At 36.2% G+C, this 20,322-nt stretch overlaps 1 protein-coding gene across 1 annotated transcript in view; it reads right to left on the reverse strand.

Moving 5' to 3' along the window:
• Positions 1-20,322, reverse strand: part of FBN2 (fibrillin 2) — a 224,002-nt gene that overhangs the window by 151,099 nt on the left and 52,581 nt on the right. The window contains exons 6-7 of the mRNA XM_057541239.1: positions 9,007-9,204; positions 410-535 (exon numbers count right to left, since the gene is read on the reverse strand). Coding sequence (XP_057397222.1) covers positions 410-535; positions 9,007-9,204 — 324 coding nt within the window. The remainder of the gene's footprint in view (positions 1-409; positions 536-9,006; positions 9,205-20,322) is intronic.

Raw genomic sequence — 20,322 nt, forward strand, 5'->3', positions numbered from 1 at the left:
TCACAAACACTCTCATCAATCGGTGGCTGTGCCTTCTCACCTATAATCAAACACTCTCTTCGTTCCTAGGAACTAGTCTGTACCCAATTTTAATGTTTGATATAATTTCATAAGTGAAATAGAAAACTATTTCATTAAGGGACAAATATAAATGGCTGGATTACTCCCATTCTCACTACAACATAGAAACTGAGATAACAAATGTAAAATGATCATTGGCTCTTTTTCCAAATCAACCCCATTAATTACACAAACTAATACAGAACTACTCTAAGGTTATTCCTTCACTTTCATATTAAAATAAATAATTACAATTGTGATTAAATCCTCCAAAACTCAAAATGAAGTCATGTTTTTCTTGGATTCAGAGTCAACAATTAGACATGTCCCTCAAAATAGAGACCCTTACCTTCACATTTCTGAGTAGTTTCACTCTGCTTGTGACCAGCAGGACATTTGCATTCAAAAGAGCCCACTGTATTGATGCAGTTTCCTCCCTGGCATATCCCAGGAATAGCCTGGCATTCATCAACATCTGTAAGAAGAAAGTATTTTCAATATAGATATCATTGATTTTCAGAATATCTATGTCTATTTGTACATACACATTTCTTCAACGCACAGAAGGTATTCACTTGTTCTCAAGAGAATGAGGTGTGAGAAGTCAGGATCCCTTTGTATGTATGCATTTTAACTTATGTAAATGGTATATGTTAAAGATCTCATTTTGTTTCTTGCTTTTTTCTTTTAGAGTTTTGTTTCTACAATCCATCCATATTTTTATGTGGGCAACCAATCCCTTGCTCTGATTTGCTGCAGAACACTTAGTGTGTTTACTCTCCCGGTGGTGGGCACTCAGCATCCTCCAACTTCTCACCACCTCAGGTGAACAAACAGATAATATGACTAGACCTACATCTATTAAAGTAATTTAATTCATAGTTTAAAATCTTTGCCCAAAGAAAACTTCAGGTCTAGGTGGCTTTGCTGTTAAATTCTTTCAAACATTTAAGAAAGAAACAATACCAGTTGTACACAAATTCATACAGAAAAGAGAAGACACTGCCCAACCCATTTTATTGAGGTGGCATCACCCTGAAACCAAAGCCAGACAAAGACATCATAAGAAGGAAAACAAGAGAAGAATATCTTTTTGGAATAGGCACACAAAAATTATTAGCAAGTCAACTTTAGCAATATATAAAAAAGTTAATACATCATGACTAAGTGGAGTTTATCCCAGGAACTAGGTTGTATCAACATTCAAGCATAAATCAATTCATCATATTAACAGATTAAGGAAAAGAAAACATATGAGTATATCATAGATGTGAAAAAAGCAATGACAAAGTTCAACACTCATTCATTGTTTTAAAAATCTTGGTAAACCAGAAATACAAGGGAATGTCCTCAACCTGATAAAGGGCCTGTACAAAAAAACTAGAGCCAATATACTATAGGAGATTGGGAAAAATTCTTTTATTTAGAGTTTCTTAATCTTTCATTTTATATCTATGTAAATTTGCCTTAATTTCTCTTTGTGTAAAAGGTAATTCAGTATATTGTTATGATGAACACTGTATATAAAAGGAAATATAATATATAAGCTTATGCAAATTTACATTACCTAGTCAAATTGACAGGCCAACATAACAGATTTATTAATATTACATCTTTAATTACATAATAACATATACTCATTGTAATAAACATTAAAGATGCAGAAAAATAGAAAATTAAAGATAGCCATTGATATGTTAGTAGTCTATGTAGTAGGTATGTAGTAATAAGTCTTTTAGACTTATTCATACACACATTCAGAGTGGTGGTCCATTTATTTCACAAGAATAAGATCACACTGTATGTGTTGTTCTGCATCTTGTTTTTTTTCCATTAAAATATTTTGTGGATATATTTCTATGTCAGTATATATTTATCCTATTATTTTTTTGGTAAGCCCACAAGTTTGGTGTATCTTAGTGTATAAATTAGGGAATTTAAGTCTACAAAAGAGCTTAGCATCCTTATTATTTCTTCCTCACTTTAACTATCCGTCTATAAAACTAATTACAATAGTCCAAAGTATTTTTATCCTGAAATTAAAGTAGATATCATTGTCTTATTAAAGGATAGCTGATCCAAACAAAAAGCAACTAGAATGAAATATATGACAGGAGGTTTATATCCTGAACAGTTTAATTTACATTTCAAACTGTATTATTTCAAACTGTATTATTTTAAAAATGTACTACATTTCCACCCTCATTACAGTGTGGTATAAAACATCCCTAGAAACCTCTTTTCCTGGCAGATAAATCAGAGAAAGAATATCTCGGTATAAGCTTAAAAATAAGGCCAAACCTATAAATCCCTTAATACTATTCATAAAAGCTTTGACTACATATTTAGTAGATTCAGTAATTTTTTCAAAGGAAAAAGCAATCTAACTTTACAGGGTTTATTTTGTAATTGCCTAAAAAGTACTTTCCTAGAAAAAAATAAATAAAACTTTTATTTTTGAAATATCCTAGAGTGAGCAGCTATACAGAATTAATTTCTTTTGGGTAGATCAAGTTAATCACTAAAATAAAAAAGAAAATTTTAAAGAAATCTTATAGAAGTAATCAACATGAACCTAGAAAGAAGCACACAAGTGCTCCCTATAAAAACAAAAGAAGCAAGCCTCAGACCTCCAAATTATGCAAGTTTCTGCATCTTCCAAGTGCTAGCATAAGGAACTACTAACGTCTGATTAGTTTTCCACTGTCCAAGTTATACAGATGGGTTTCTGTTCCTCCCTTCAATTCAGGCACAAACTTACTATTTCTTTAAATGCTGGATAACTTCAAATCACATGTAAGGATTTTACAGAATAAAATTGAATCTTTTGAAACTTAAACCTTACATAATCCCTTCAGTCTATGTCTACTAAGGTTATAAATAATGTAACAAAGCAATAGTAATTCTAGTTTATGAACTCATTTATTCTCCAACTTCTTCAAATAAACTCGCCCTAAGAGATTAAACTGATTTTATTATATAAATTAGTATTAGATGGTATATTATTTTTAGTTGACATTAAAATGTGAAAAAATATGTGCCAGTGCTACAGGCATATAAAAATGGTTCATTTAATTTATATCTGTGGGAACTAAGGACCGATTCCTATTACTGTATTAATAGTGCATGATTTTTTAACTTGGCCTGTCCCCAAATTAGATCCATTTTTAAAATGTAAGTTCTTATTCTACACTCCACAGATATTCATACATAGTACTTCTACAAAAACAAATGCCAATCTTTAAGTACAACAATTGAAGAACAGGTCTGTCTCTGACTGGAGCCTAAGACATACAGGGTGTCTCGGCAACTGTTCAATGTGGTTCGATTTGGCCAGAATATCTATTCATGTATTCACAAAATTCCGATGTTGAATAAATGATCATCCCAACAAGCAAATATTGGTAACTTACTACCTGTAGGACTCCGAACTAAAAAAAAACAGAGCATGGTTCTGTCTCAATCTTCCTTATCTCAACAAATGCCATCATTGTTTATCCCGATGTCAAAGTCAGAAACCTAAGAGATAACTCGGCATCCTCTCACTTGTCTCACTTCATTCCATCAGTAACAAGTGCTTACTTCCCAGATATATCCCAAATCTTGGCCCTCTGCCTCTATTCTGGTCTCAACCTCCATGATATATCACCTGTACTGCTGCAGGAAACTTCTAACTGGTTTTTTTTGCTTCCACTCTGGCCCCCCTAGAGTTGACTCTTTACAGAGCAACTAAAGTACTTTTACTTACATATGTGTAAATCAAAGACAGAAGTCTGTAGACACTGCCACACTGTTTTCTGGTCTATGAGTTGCTCTACAGAAGTTTGAGACCAGTTAGGATATTCCCTTTAACAAAAATATTTGCTTATTCTGTCTTATTATGCCCACAAAATTTTCCTTATCTTCTCTTTCTTATTGAACTTTTGTGCCTTCCAATCTGCAAACTGAAGGTTTTATCTCTTTTAGAAAATTTTTCTATATTATCTTTATGCTTTTTTTCAGTTCCTTTCTTCAGCTTTCTTTACAACCTTTCTGCTGACTTCACTACCTTTCTGCTTCTTTACAATCATTATTTATTGCCCTCAGGCATTTTGATTTGTGATTTCCTCAAGGTTAACCTTTGTCATTGAATTTTTTCAGTTTTATGTGTGTTTGTATGTATATGTGTAACATTTGCCTTTCATTAGGTAAAGTTTCAAATCCTTCTTCAGTTTCTTGAGTGCTACCAATGCACTATCTCTGATTGTCTTTTCTGAACTCTTACAATGCTTCTTTGAGCACCTGTTAAGAGAAGAACCATATTATTTTTCACTTCCTTGAGATAAAAGAGTATATGAACTTTGTGTTTATTTAGGTAATTCTTCCATGAAGCATGTTCCTCTGCCTTTTCCTTATGTTACTTCTCTCTTTTTTTCAGCTTTTATATGTAAGCCTTTTCTCTTTAGTACTCATCTTTAAATGGGGCATTTCCTGCTGAAGCAAAAGTGGAGAAAGCCAAGAAGAAATAGGTTGATTTGAGAACTTCTATAGGGACTCCTGCAGCTTCTTACCAAGCTCTCTCTCTCCACTTTCTTTTCCTCCTGGGTATTAATTTTAAACTTTCAGTTAGTGGTGTAGCTTCCACCTTCTGCCCTTTTGGATACAGACTCTGCAAGCTGCTCACTAGTGGCTCCCACATCCTCTTTTCCTTTCCCCTCCTTTACCTAAAGGAGCATCTCTGGGTTGGAAGGCTGACTAGAGGATATTAGAAATGGCTTGCCACCAAAGACTCTCTTTCCATATCCCTTCAGTTACTCCGAGGGCCTGCAGTAGAATCCCTCTCTTATGGGGATATACTCCTCCTCTCCAAGAGACCATCCACAACCACTCAACAGCCTTTCAGGATGTTAATGCTCATAGCAAACGCATAGAAGGTTCTCCCTGTCCCCGTGACTTCCCAACAACTGCCATGTGTCCATCACTGCTCTGAACTGGGGGTTGCAGAGTTTTATTTTAGAAGGGCTTGTTCTCTGTTATTCCTTTTCTTGTTAGTTTTCGTTGAGTTAGAAGAAGGGCAATATCCTGCTATTTTCAATACGAGTTTCTATAATCAACTATGTTTTAGGTAAATTTTTTGGATTGTTTAGGAACGGCTTGTGTTCACATAGTGTGAACTACAGTTAAACTTTGCAACGATCTGGTTAACTTGGTCAATGCAGACAGCCAAGATAAATTTGTGTTTAATAATTTATACTGATCAGATGAACCAAATCTCCTTTTCATTTTGTGCTATACAGAAGGCCTGGAAATAACATTCTACTGAGAGCATCTTCCTCTCAGGATACACCTGAGGAACTAGCCATGCCTGCCTGGTTTCAGATAGGATTCAACTTCTCTGCATGATTCATGTGCAGTCTGAGTGAAGGATTAAATATTTCTGAATACTAATCCCATTTGAAAAGAACAGGCACGAATACCTGTTTTGCAGGGACTGACTCAGGGTCTATACTGCTCTTTCTTTATTTAAGTCCCTGTCTTGTGTCCTAGCTAGGTCCTGACTCTGTCACGTATGTCAGAATTTCCATGCCTCTCACACTGCTTGGAATAGAGCAGAGGCCCAGCATCAGTCTATTACTATTGTCTATAATAAAGCAAAAGATGGATTTAAATAAGCAAATTTCTTCTGCCGTACTTCCAGTTTTGAAATGTCTGGAGTAGTTTAAAAGCCTAATTTCTAAAAATCAAGCAACATAAATTAATAATTATACAAATTTTAATATATTTTAAAAAATTTTAAATTTGAAAATCTAAAAGACCCAAAGTCAAGTACTATTCTTAAATAAAATACCCTTCTAATTAGAGTGAATTTGTAAGATAGTAAAGATTTAAGAAGAAGAACCTATTTGTAAAAAAAAATACAACATATGCACGTGACATTTTATGACATATTTATTTAAAGTTTGTAGATATTCTTGGAAAAGAGCTTAATGCCACTTTTATTACCTTTAATTCACTCATTTTTATGCTAGCTTAAATTTTAAGGCTTATGTGAGCCAACTTTGGTCCTTCAATGTTTAATAAAATGAAGAATGTACAAGACTAAATGTAGATTAGTCTTAGGCATAAAGCCTAGAACTGAAATGCTCTATATATGAAAGAAGTCAAGAATCATTATGATTGACCTCATAGCACCGTAGAAAGGTATACTCTTCTGACACTGCTTATTTGAGTCCAGAAAGTCATGACAGCAACAGTGAGAAGTTAAAAATTTTACTAGTTTCCTCACAGCTTAGTTTTTTTAAAGTATCATCTTAATTTTCTCTTGGCCCTCATTTTTCACATTTATTTGGTTTATTACAAGATCTTATTTCATCCCCTCCTAAGCCGTAGATAAAGTAATTCACTAATTGCATCAGCTACAGGATAATTTTATGTTTAGAACTTCAGAAATGTCCTCCCTTGGCTAATATAAACCATGTTTTAAAACCAATATTAAACTGGTTATCATCTACACAGCTGAAATTTATTTTTAACTCCACAAAAATTTTCAGTTACCCTATAAAAAAGATCACTATTATAAAAAAGAGTATGACATGTGTGTATCATGTTTTATTATCTTATTTTTTTACGTCCTATTATCTTTCAAATTAATTTGGCAGAGTATTTGGGAAACAGTCTAGGAATTTAAAGGAAAAAATGAAATCACAGTAAGATGGAGCCTTAAAATAGCCTGAACTGAGGATTAGTGTTTAATTGAGAACTTTCTGACGATGCCATGGTTTTGAAATAAAGCAGAACTTTCTCAACTTTTCCAGACCTTTTAACAATGTGGCAAATTTCATTTTGCTCCTGTAGCTGTATTAATCCATTATACTCTTGGGCAAATGGAGCCCAAAACTTATCTCTACTACATAAACAAATTCAAACAAATAAGCCTTCAGACATTACTCAATCCTGAAGGACACTCAGGAAGTTTAAGATCAGATCACACACTTTTCGTAATTGTGTTCAGAAAAACTAGGCCTCTCTGACAAAATATCAAGGTAAAGAAGCCTAAGTACAAATATAGAAGATGAGGAGAGTCAATAATGTGCGATGTTTTGGTTGAAGTTAAGGGCTTTTCTCAACCTGGACTACTTCTACGAAACATTGGTTTTTGGAAGTATTTTAATATCAGTTCCATTTATTAATTCAAAAGATATTTACTGAGTATCTACTGCATGTTAGAATGCCTCAGAGACATTAATGAATAAAACAGATTTCTGCCCAAATGGAGCTTACATTCTATCTGGGGGAGAGTAAAAGCAATAAAGACCATAAGCAAGTGAGTTAGAAGGTGATAAGTGCTAGAGAATAAACAAAAATTATTACTCTGGTAAATCTAGTCAGTATTAATCTAGTAGATCTATACAGCATTTTATCTTTAATAGTAATCCATTAAATTACATAAATTATACAATAATCTATATCTAATCTAGGAATTCTATGTAGTATGGTAAATACTATATATTATATAGTGTAGTGCATCTTTTATAGAAAAAACTGTTGCTTTATCAGGAACTCTATAGAATCATACCGATAGTCATATCATCGATTTAGAATGTTATTATCCATAGTAAACAACAGATTAAAAATGACATTTAAACCAAACTTCATATTTGTTGTGGTTGGTATTAATCCAAGAGACAAAATACTCACAAAACCATTCTAAGTCCACAGCTGACAAAGCTTTTACATGCAAGTAAACATAAAGTTGTGAATCTGTTGGGTTATATGGTCATCTCTTGGGTATCCCTGTAGTTTTGATTTGAAAAGAGTTTAGATACAGATCATTTTTTAAACTACCTTTTATAAAACTACAAAACTAACACAAATCTTTGGAGGCCACTATCAGAGATACACTTACCAAATTACACAGAGCACTCAGATTTTATTATTCAATGGATTGAGGTTATGTACAGGCTCCCCACACTACAATTCTCATTTGGGTTTTAGGGCACTGGCCTGGCTTTCTGCAATATACCATTTACATGGGCTGGATAGGTGACCTCTCTACCTCTGACACTGGTTACCAACATCAATTTGAAAGATTTCACATCTAACCTTGTACACGATTTAATTAGAACAAATAAACGTAACTCTCATGTCTTAAGTATGAGTAACATCATTTCTGTGAATAATACAAAAGTACTTTCCAGTTTCCTGTGATCCTACTACCATTTGAAAGCTCATTACGGCACTCTGTTCCAAGCTCTAAAACCGTGTTTAATCCATATGGTATCAGAGAAGTTGCCAAAAAAGGCTAAGAATCATGGTGGCTGAAAAGTAATTATCCAGTAAGTATTTAACAATTTCCAGCTATTTGGGTTAAAGTTGACGGTTGTAGCATCCTCAGGGCCCCAATCTAGCCCTGATACGTGGTTAGGAAGATTGCCTGGAGACAAGATTGTAACCAACTGGTTATAAGCTCAGAAATAACTACAGTCATGGATGGAGTTAATACTTTGTCTCTGAAGACACCGTTAATAACAGTACCGGACGGCTCACTTCTCCCTGTCACCTGGGTTCAGGTTCTCATATTCTGAATGACATTGGAAAGACAGAAAAAATGTGTCACCTGGGTATTTACATATGCATAGTTTGAGGGGCTGTAGCAGGGAGTGTGTAGCACCGTCTGGATGGAGACATGGAATGGCTCATCCTCTGACTGTACTGAATATTTTAAAAATGTTCCCCAGTTTTTCATACTTTTCATATAACTCTTCTCCTTTTTCTGTCAATTGAAAAGTAATTATTTATTAGGTGGCTAGAAGGTAAGCCATCTCTAGTCAGGCTTGTTGATGGGGCTCCTCTTGGAAACAGTATTGGGTTAAAGGTTCCCACCCACAGTGCCAGATCCTCCCAGCGCACTGAAAGGAGCCCAGACACATGGGTGACTCTGTGCACACAGGCTGAAGGCGAACTCACCTTGGCAAGCTCCAGTGCGGATGTTGGGGATGAAGCCCCGCCGGCAGGGCTGAGGCTGGGCGGGACACATCTCGCAGGGGTGGCCCCAGGCCCGTCCAATCGTGGCACAGCACAGAGTCTTTGTGCAGACGATGCCTGTCAGCTGCCCTTGGCACATCTGGTTGTTGACCTGAGTGAAACATGGGCCTGTCCTGTAATCTGGAATGTGAAAGAAGACAGAAAGACAGGTTTTATGATCACACACCAATCTTACACCGGGACCCCCAAATACATAAAACAGAGACTCTTCCGATCAAAACATCGAGCGACAAAAGGCCAATGTGTTTGATTTTGAAAATTCATAATTTTTCAATCCTGAGAAGTGCATTACAAGAATTCAATGTATTCTACCCTAGACATTGTAAATAGATGGCTCCAGGGCTGTGTCTGGGACACAGATGTGTTTTCTTGGCCACCTAATGTTTTAAAAGAATTTAAATGAGTAGCCAACATTTTTAAACGGGGAAATTTCACATGAAATTTATATTTCTGGCTTTTCTTAAAAAAGTTGGAAGTTCTGGCCATGCTAGGCCTGACATGTTGCATGGCAGTGGTGGAGTGAAGTGTGTCCCCTCTATGACACCACCGCCTCAGCCACCCAGCCCTCTCCACTCACTGGTGTGCGCCACCTGTGCCCTGAGGGCACCTGCTTTAATGACTCCTCTTTACCTAGCAAAATTTCTTCTTTGACTAGGTGGTCAAGAGTTCAGAAAATCAGAACAGAACCAATGAAGATATACCCTTCCATATCACATATATATTTGGGCAGTCCAGATTGTCTATAATCATTTAGTTCTAACAACTGATTTCTGTTTCCTTGTCAGTCTGTTTAGTTCTATGTGTAGCTCAGCTTGGAAGACAGTACTAATAAGGCCCATGGTCATGGATTCTTTCCAAGTTAATATTATATGATCTCTATTCTCTAGAAGATGATTGTACAATTGTCCAGCTCGGTTATGATGATGATAAAAACGTTAGCAAATGTGTGTCACTTATGATCTACAGGCAGACTCTTCTATGAACGTTAAGGACAGCTATTATGACCCTTGGGTCACAAAGTGGTTCATGGACCACCACCATATGCATCACTCGGGAGCTGGTTAGAAATGCAGACTCAGGCCTCATACCAGACACACTGACTTAGAATACGCATTTAACAAGGTATTTAGGAGATCCATACACACCTTAAAGTTTAAGAAGGACTGATCCAGACTACAGGCAACTTGAAAGCTGGGCATTTCTATTATATCTCTCTTCCTGCTATAATTTACTTAAATGACTCTTTAAGATGATCAGTATATGTATATTATTTTAAGCAGGATTGAATTATTAATGGCTTTTTAATTTGTTGCTTGTGTTTTGAAAGACACAGAAAACCAGAGAAAGGTCAGTTTCCTGAAGACTGACCAATTAAATGATTAACATGTGTTATAAAATTACAACAGAAATATGTGAAAAACTTTTCCCCCCGTTTACAGAGATTTGTACGCGTACAGTTTATTAACTCTTGGGAATGTAAGAAGATAGCCAGGATTTCCTGATAAGCCTTAATGCGAATGACATAATTCCATTTGAAGGGGAAAGCCAGAACAAGTTTATTTCAGATTTTTGTAAGAACAAAACAATGTTACAGTCAATGGAAGAACAGTCAATAATGTTGGTAAGATTTTTATGAAAAACTGTTACTGGGAAATATCAAACTTGGATATAATTTAACATTCAAAATGCTAAGCAAGAACAACTTAGATATCATCTCAATACTACTGTATGACAAAAATACACCTTAGAGCCACATAAAATTTCTGTTCTTTAATGAAGAATGAGGCTTTGCCAGATAGAAGAATGTTTTAAAAGTTCAATATAAAGGGAAAAAATCTAAAATAGGTAACTTTTTTAGCAAGCTGGTTTAACATTGTTACTCTGCAGCTGAACTTCAACAAAAATAGCTCATTTTAATCCATTACACAAGAACAACAGATGTGCTGGCTGCAAATCACGTTTTTGAAGAAGACAATCTTTGTATTATACATGTAGATATGTCAACCTTGTAAAGAAGCATGCTTCCCATACCACAAATTGCCAGGTCATAAATTTTTTAGACCTACTCTATTGTCCTTCAGGCAACATGTTATTTTGCCATTTTAAATAAATATTAGACTTACGATAAATTGTATCACGTTCTGAACAAGTAGGGAAAAGCCTACTTTTCACCAAGTCTCTTTTTCTGGTTTTTTTTGATAGATTCATGCATATATACCTACGTTCACATTCTGTACCTTTTTAGGATTCCCAGAGAGAAGCCTGCATAGCCTCTCTCATAATCTCATTCTTAAGTAAACCAGTTTGTCAGGAAATGCCTTCCTTCTAACTACAGCACCTTCTTAAAATTATGTCCTCTTAGTCTGATCTTCTTGGAGAAGAGGACTATCTGGACAAGGATAGCTGTTTGTCCCTGCAAACGACCTTTCATGCTAAAGGCCCTAATTAAGCCAACCCCAGACTCCCCTTCCCAGGAACAGAGTTTACCATTCCTTATTTCTTCTGCCTATATTTCCCTTTGTTAAGACCGTGCTTCTGTTTTTTGTTTGTTTGTTTGTTTTTTCCTTAGATTCCATATATATGTGTTAGCATACTGTATTTGTTTTTCTCTTTCTGACTTACTTCGCTCTGTATGACAGACTCTAACTCCATCCACCTCACTACAAATAACTCAATTTCGTTTCTTTTTATGGCTGAGTAATATTCCATTGTATATATGTGCCACATCTTCTTTATCCATTCATCCGATGATGAACTTAGTGGTAAGATGGGAATAAAGACACAGACCTACTAGAGAATGGACTTGAGGATATGGGGAGGGGGAAGGGTAAGCTGTGACAAAGTGAGAGAGTGGCATGGACATATATACACTACCAAACGTAAAATAGCTAGCTAGTGGGAAGCAACCGCATAGCACAGGGAGATCAGCTCGGTGCTTTGTGACCACCTAGAGGGGTGGGATAGGGAGGGTGGGAGGGAGGGAGACGCAAGAGGGAGGAGATATGGGGATATATGTATATGTATAGCTGATTCACTTTGTTATACAGCAGAAAGTAACACACCATTGTAAAGCAATTATACTCCAATAAAGATGTTAAAAAAAAAAAAAAAGACTATGCTTCTGAATCTATTTTCTTACATGGTTACACTTTGCTTTCTGGTTGGCAAGTGATTACCTTAAAATTTAAACTTACAATGTAACCTATTTATTCCAGAATTACTCACATGTAAAATGTGAACAAATATTAGATACTGAAAAGAGATTTAAATTTCCTGATCAGATTAAAAAACATTCTGTCCCAGATGTTACTAGCATTTTAATTATGGTCAAAGAGTACTAAGAGACCTTAATTAAATGTTATGATTGGCCATACACTCATCAAGTTTTCACTTCGGGTAAAATATTATTGTATACCATGCTAACCATTCATAGGTAAGGACATACTTGCAGGGCGTTAACAAACGATAAAAGGAGTGAACTGCTTAACACTTGGTATGCTGGAACCAGTGGGTTGGAAACAGATATTTTCCTCATTACTATATGACCAAGAAAATTTTGTTAAAAATTATCCTGTGAAACACAAATATTGCTATTTTGATTTTCAAATATCTAACTGCAATACAGTATATTAATTGGCTTTATATAATTTCACTTTTATTCACATTAAGCAATTGGTACAATTAGCAAACTCATCAAAAACTTAAATTCATTAAGGTATAACTTATACATCATATATTCATCTGTCTTAAATGTACAATTCAATGATTCTTCATAAATTTTATTGAATTGTGCAACCATCACCCCAATCCAACTTTAGGACATTTGCATCACCCCAAAAAGATTCCTTGTGCTCATTCCCAGCCCCCATCAACTACTAATCTTTCTGTCACTATAAATCTGCCTTTTCTGGACAATTTCATAGAAATGGAATCATATGATATGTGATCTTTTTTGTCTGGCTTCTTTTGGTTAGCATAACGTTCTCGAGGATCATCCATGCTATGGCATGGGTCAGTAGTTCAATCCTTTCTACTGCTGAATAATATTCCACTATATGGATATACCACATCTGACAACCAACCAGTGGCCTTTTGCTGGGCCGTATAGTGAGCACATGTTTAACTTTTAAAGAAACTGTCAAACTGTTTTCCAAAATGACTTCATGGTTTTATATTCCTACCAGTAATGAGTGAGAGTTCCAATTCCTCCACATCCGTGCTAATATTTTCTAGTTTCTATCTTTATTATTATAGCCTATGTTACCATTTTACTTTAAATAAATACAATTGAATATAGTTGGGAATTTTGCTATATTTCACAAGTCCTCTTAATATAACTAGAGATGCTAAACAGTGATAGCTAACCAAAGATGAGCATTATTGTCATATGGACAACCAGACAACCTTTGCAGAGGTTTCCAGAAGGTAAAGACAAAAACAGGTCTGCTGGGGATTTGGGATTGAGGGAGAAATTTTTTATTTTTATTTTTTGCTTATTTATTCTTTTTGTTTTGTTTTGTGGAAGAGACGATGATTACTAAAAGTCAATGGGAATGACCTAGTTGAAAGGGAGGGTTTCTGATTACCATAGAGAATAATAATTTCTAGTATAAGACCGCTAAGGAGTCAGGCTGAGAGTGAAACCAGAATTTGTGTGGAGTTATCCTTAGACAGGAGAAGAAAAGCACTGTTCTTGTAACCCGAGGGAGGAATGGCAGGCTGCACAGAGATGTAGGCATGTTTATATAGTAGAGGAAAATGAGCAATGTCCTCTCGGATACCTTCTCTTTTCTTTGTAAAACAGGAGGTAGGACAGTAGGTCTTTGGCAGAGGTTGGCTGGGGTGTCAGATCTTGGAGGCTAACTGAGATGGACACTGCAGATACCAAGAGAGGGAGCTGACCTGAGAATCCAGCAGATTCTCAGGTGACAACAGCACCTCTCTATGGTGGAAGAGTAAGATGAACTTATAATGGGACCCATCTGTCTGTTTTGTGACTTTTTCCAACAGCTCTAGGCAGCTGAGAAGCTCACTCAGAGATAAGGGTTCATCTAGGATTAGGGTTTTGCCTGTCAGAGAAGAAAAAAATTCAGAATGGCAAGGGGGTGTAAGGTGTTGTTAGACACATTTTGAAATTATAGACTATGGAATCTAAGCTGGATGAGCTGGGAAGTGAAAAAAGGAATGGACTTACAGATTAAGAAGTGGGAGAAAGCAGTAAGATCGATAGACTAGGTGTCCCCAAGAAGCCCCACATGAGGCGGGAAATTAGTCACAGTGATATTGCTACATCAGGTGTCCATGTGGCTGTAGTAGTATTTATTTAACTGTCTGCAGAATGCAGTTAAGGTTCACAGCTGCACAGATGTACACTGCATAATTTAGGAAAGCTACCCACAACTACTGTAATGTAAATGACATCCCCTGGAGTTGTGCAGTCAAATAATGCCATAAAGATATCCAAAATTCCATTCATCCCCACTTTAGTACACAAATAATTGCCTGATCCCAGAAGGCGTATGAAAATATGTGAGATTTCCCATCAAGCTGCACGGTCTTTGGACTTAAGCAAGAAGGCATTTCCATTCTTTCCATTCTCAGGAACCAAAGAAATGCAACATGCAATCAAGTGATCGTCTTGTGTGGGAGCTGCAGACATGAGTGAGTACAATGAAGAACTATGGAATGTGTATAATCTAAGTCTAATGATCCTGGCCATATGACAGCCGCCTGTGAGTAATGGAGTTTTTGACATAGCAATTACAAATAAGGTTTAGTGCATCCCATTATGGTTCTAATTGAGAATCTATCTAGTCAGTCTGCCAGCCGAAATATCTGATCACAGATATAACTGGAGCATGCAGAGAAGGCAACCACTCTAATTATAGTTTCCTTAGTCTCAATAAAATTTGCCTAAATGTCTGCTGGTCCAGAATTCATGCCGGGTCTAAATATTCAGAGTTAAGTAAAGTGAAATAAGATAGCGATTGTCTTCCATGATGGAAAAACATCTGTCACCCTCAGGAAATTTTAGAATTAAGTACAGAAATGTTTAAGAGAATCAAAGCCATTAACTTAATATTTTTGCTTTTAGGAACTTGTGCAAAAATTATGTACCTATAATGTTTAATAGCATCTTGCCCATTCCATTAGATTGCCTTGTAACCACAGTTTAAAATAAATAATTATGTAATTTATTTAGAGTTGTGGTTTTTATGTTAAAATGTGACTATGCTTATCCACACAACGGGATGATTTAAGTGAACTTCAGATTTTTATAAATTTGTAAGTTTGAGTACTTAGACATTTAGATTTTAATTAGGTTTATGAGAGTAACTTGAGTACTTACAAAGGTTTTTAAGTTGCACAACTGAAGTACTTAAGGGAGATATTAGGTGTACTTAATATATTAAAGCAGTTTAAAAGGTAGGGAGGTGTTTCATTAACTACATATGAAAATGGAACCAAATACTATTTAAAGACCTCTTAAAGTGACTACTAAAATCTGCTAGACTTATTAGTAGATGAGTGATATTTATACGCCAAACTTAAAAGCTCAAGGAATATACCCTAAAGAACTGAAAGCAGGGATCTGAAGAGATATATGGACAACCATGTACACAGCACCATTATTCACAATGTCAAGAGGTGGACACAACCCATGTGTCCATTGACTGATTGATGAATAAATGAAATACATACAATGGAATACTATTCAGTCTTAAAAAGGAAGGAAATTCTGACACATGCTACGACATGGGTGAACCTTAAGGACATTATTCTGAGTAAAGTAAACCAGCGACAAAAGGAAAAACACTGAATGATTCCACTTATATGAAATGTCTAGAGTAGTCACATTCATAGAGACAGAAAGTAGAATGGTGCTTGTCAGAGGCTGGAGGGTAGATGGGGAGTTAAGTGTTTAATGGGTTCAAAGTTTCAGCTTTGTAAGACAAAAAAGTTCTGTGGATGAATGGTGGTGATGGTAGCACAACAATGTGAATGTATTTAATGTCACTGACCTGTACGCTTAAAAATGGTTAAGGGCTTCCCTGGTGGCGCAGTGGTTGAGAATCTGCCTGCCAATGCAGGGGACACGGGTTCGAGCCCTGGTCTGGGAAGACCCCACATGCCGCGGAGCAGCTGGGCCCGTGAGCCACAACTACTGAGCCTGCGCCTCTGGAGCCTGTGCTCCGCAACAACAGAGGCCGCGATAGTGAGAGGCCCGCGCACCGCGATGAAGAGTGGCCCCCGCTTGCCGCACTAGAGAAAGCCCTCGCACAGAAACAAAGACCCAACACAGCCAAAAATAAATAAATTTTAAAAAGTGAAATTCTTTAAAAAAAAAAAATGGTTAAGATGGTAAGTTTCGCATTACATGTATTTTACACAATTAAAAAATATTTTTAAAAAGCTCCCGGAATGACCAGGGTTTTGAAAGTATACTTAAATAAAGCAAACCTGAATTTTTAACACCAAAACAAATAAACTTTGAGTCTTTTTCATATACAGAGTCACCACTGAGGGCACTGAAACATCCCCCTTCCACACCGCTCACCTGCTTTGGGATGGATATTTATGCTGTTTACAACTGACCACAAGTACACACAGTGCTGCATGGGTCTTCTTCACGACACAGCCTGGCAGTTTTTCTGTAAGGTCAGTTCCGAGGTCTGGAATTGCTGGGTCAAGTAGCCAGTTTGAAAAATATTACGGAATTGCTCTCTGAATAGGTGGTACTAATTTACACTCTATTATTTCCTCACACTCCTTCCAACACTGAGTAGAAGCAAACAGTTTAATTTTTATTAATTTAATGAGTGAAAAATGGTATCTCATTGTTTTCCCTGAATTATGACAGGGCAACTCATTGTCCCTACTTATTGACAATCAAGAGAAGAAAATTAACTCCGTGGCAGGCACTTTATAATGACCCTTTCTATAAACTATCTCACTTTATTTTGATGTGCTAAAAAAGTATTTTTGTCATTTTTACACATGAAAAAACTAAAAATCAGACACTAAGTTAAATGTGGAGAATCAAAGAGCTGGTAAAAATAAATGTATGGATACTAAGGGGGAAAGGAGAGGGGAATGGGAAGAACTGGGTGATTGGGATTGACACATATACATTACTGATACTATGTATAAAATAGACAACTAATGAGAACCTACTGTATAGCACAGGGAACTCTACTTAATGCACTGTGGTGACCTAAATGGGAAGGAAATCCAAAAAAAGAGGGGATATATGTATACGTATAGCTGATTCATTTTGTTATACAGTAGAAACTAACACAACATTGTAAAGCAACGATACTCCAGTTAAAATTAATTAAAAAAAAAAAGTGAAGCTGACATTGGACTTGGCCATCCACTTCATACCAAAGCACTGCACCATGCACGATGCATTCATGAGACCCCGAGAGCGAACATCCACAGTCTCAGCTTTTGGTAGCTTTGCCTTCTCCTAACAGACCAAAGTCCTTTAGCATTTAAATGAATATTGTCACCGCTCCACAAATGCCTCCTCCCATCCAATGTACAATCTCCTAATTCCCAATGAGCAAGCCTGGTCTTGCTTTGTTTCTGATTTCTCCCAAAGATGAGTCTCCATCTAGCCAGATTACGTTAGGGAGAAATTCTCTCTCTTACACTGAGAGAATCATTAAAGACTTCGTTTCTGCAAATAGATGAGTAACTATTTTAATTACCACAGTTGCACTGCATTTTGTTTCTAACATAATACCGTTATTTAATATTTCAGCGGAATGTGGACTCAGCAAATAAGGACCCCTTTCACCACCCTCTACAGTCTTTCAAAGCACAAGGCTACTGCTGACATCAAAGAGCACTTGAAGAATGAAGAGGCAGGAAAGATAATTAGGTACTGGCCAATGATGCAAACAAAATTGCTATCTTTGATGTCACGTTTCATAAGGATGAGGGCCATCAAAGATGTGGTCCTAAAACTCATGGCCTATGAACTTAAAGTGCAGTCTCCCAAGAGCAAAGCCAATTAACTTATTTTAAGGATGACAAAAATTGCTTAAGATTATAAACTAGTAAGATTATTTAAGCAGAAAGATATTGTCACTTCTGAAAAAGAAAGTTAAAAAGACAAAAGTATGTTGTCATGAGTTAATAAGGGAACCACAGACATAAATGATTAACACAGAAGATGGATAATACGCAAGTCAAATCAACAAAGTACCAAATTTTATGGTAGCTAAGAAAAACCTATGGTATAATTAAGTAAGCCTGAATAATTTCAGGGAAAAGTAATATGGGCTCACAAAACATTTATCCATTATCAATAAAGTCAGAAACAGAATCAATGGAAACCAATGTTTGAACAGATCTTATACATCCCTTGCACCAAATACAATGAGGTCACAAGACTGGATTAAAGCAGCAGTGAATAAAATATTAGGCACAGTTTGATGACAGAGTCTTTATGTAATAATATGGATGCAATGTACTGTTTTCTTTCTGAAATTTCTGCCTAAATCAACTCCTCCTGAGCCACGTAGGCAGCTATATACATGCACTAAGTCAACCAAACCTCATAAATCACAGCTTTCCCAGGAAACATGTCGCACTATATGACTGGAAAACCAAAGCCCTTCTCTATGATTCTGCCCTGACACAGAACTTCCAGTATAACATCTAACCAGCCAGGGCGGGGCTGGGATTTCTCCTGAGAAGAGAGCAAATGCCATGTGATCCATTTAATGGGGTTTTAACTATTTGGGAGTTTTAGGGAAATGCTGAAGAGCAAAAAAGACCATAGGTCATAAGGCCCTCTAAAAGGACACAGGTAGCATCTATCATTAGATCCATTTGACTTGCAAAGGGGGAGGCCCTTCCTCTGGGACCGGCCACATGAAGAACAGCAGAGAGTCCCCAGACCCTGCTGGCAGGGGTGGTCCAGCATGGGTGGTGGTCTACACTGGTAAAGTGAATCATTCCTGGCTCTGTGGTTGGAGCCTATACCTGTTCCTCGTACATGAGGACCAGGAGAGGCTCAAGAGCAAAAGATGCCCCTGTGACCTCTCAGCAGGAAGGTTACAGTACTACAGTAGCAGCTCAGTAAAATAAAAAGGACCATATCTTACACAGACTGCAAGTTTGTAACCGCTGGAGAAACCCAGGTAGCTTGACTGGTATAGGTATTAAGGGAATTTGCTTCATGAATAGACAAACACATATTAAAAGACTAAAGTCTTTTTTTGGTTCAAGAAAGTAAACCCTTTCAATATTCAGACTCAACCGAAGAACGGAAAAACAAACAGTCACTGTCTCGAGCTAAATTGGTTGTCTAGAAGATCAGACAGAAGAAATAGCTTACAGCACAGAGCAAAATTTCTAAGAAATTAATATCATAAGTAAAAGATGAGACTTGGAGGACAGAGACTGAAGACAAGAATGTAAATAATATGAATTCCAAAATAAGATTTTTAAAAAAACCAATAGAAAATAAAGAGATAATAGGAAAAAAAGAATTCCTAAGCTTAAGTGAAAAGTAGCTTTACATCTTTCGGTCACAGGGTGAAGTAAGTCAGAAAGAGAAAAACAAATATCGTATAATATCACTTATATGTGGAATCTAGAAAAAGGATACAAATGAACTTATTTGCAAAGCAGAAATAGAGACACAGACATAGAGAACGGACATATGGATACCAGGGGGAAGTGGGGGTGGGATGAATTGGGAGATTGGATTGACATATACACACTACTATATATAAAATAGATAACTAATGAGAACCTACTGTATAGCACAGGGAACTCTATTCAATGATCTGTGGTGACCTAAATGGGAAGGAAATCCAAATAAGAGGGAATATATGTATACGTACAGCTGATTCACTTTGTCGTACAGCAGAAACTAACACAACATTGTAAAGCAACTATACTCCAATAAAAATTTAAAAACTAAAAATAAAAATAAATTGCTCATAGAGTCCTAGACAAGAATAATGGGAAAAAAAGATATATTAAAAAAAGCCTCACGAAATCTCTGAGTATCTGAACCTTAAGACTAAAAGGGAAAAAAAAATCTTTCCATCTCTAGAAAGAAAGAATAGGCTATCTACAAAGAAGATAGACTAGCCTTGCATTAGTCTTCCCATTTGTAGTATACAGAGTTAAAATACAGGGAAACAACATTTACAGGTTATTAATTTATAATTTTTGAGAAAGGATTCTTGAAACAAAAGAGCTATATGGTAAGAC

The sequence above is a fragment of the Balaenoptera acutorostrata genome, chromosome 2 (assembly GCF_949987535.1).
Source record: "Balaenoptera acutorostrata chromosome 2, mBalAcu1.1, whole genome shotgun sequence".
In the NCBI taxonomy this organism is placed as follows: Eukaryota; Metazoa; Chordata; class Mammalia; order Artiodactyla; family Balaenopteridae; genus Balaenoptera; species Balaenoptera acutorostrata.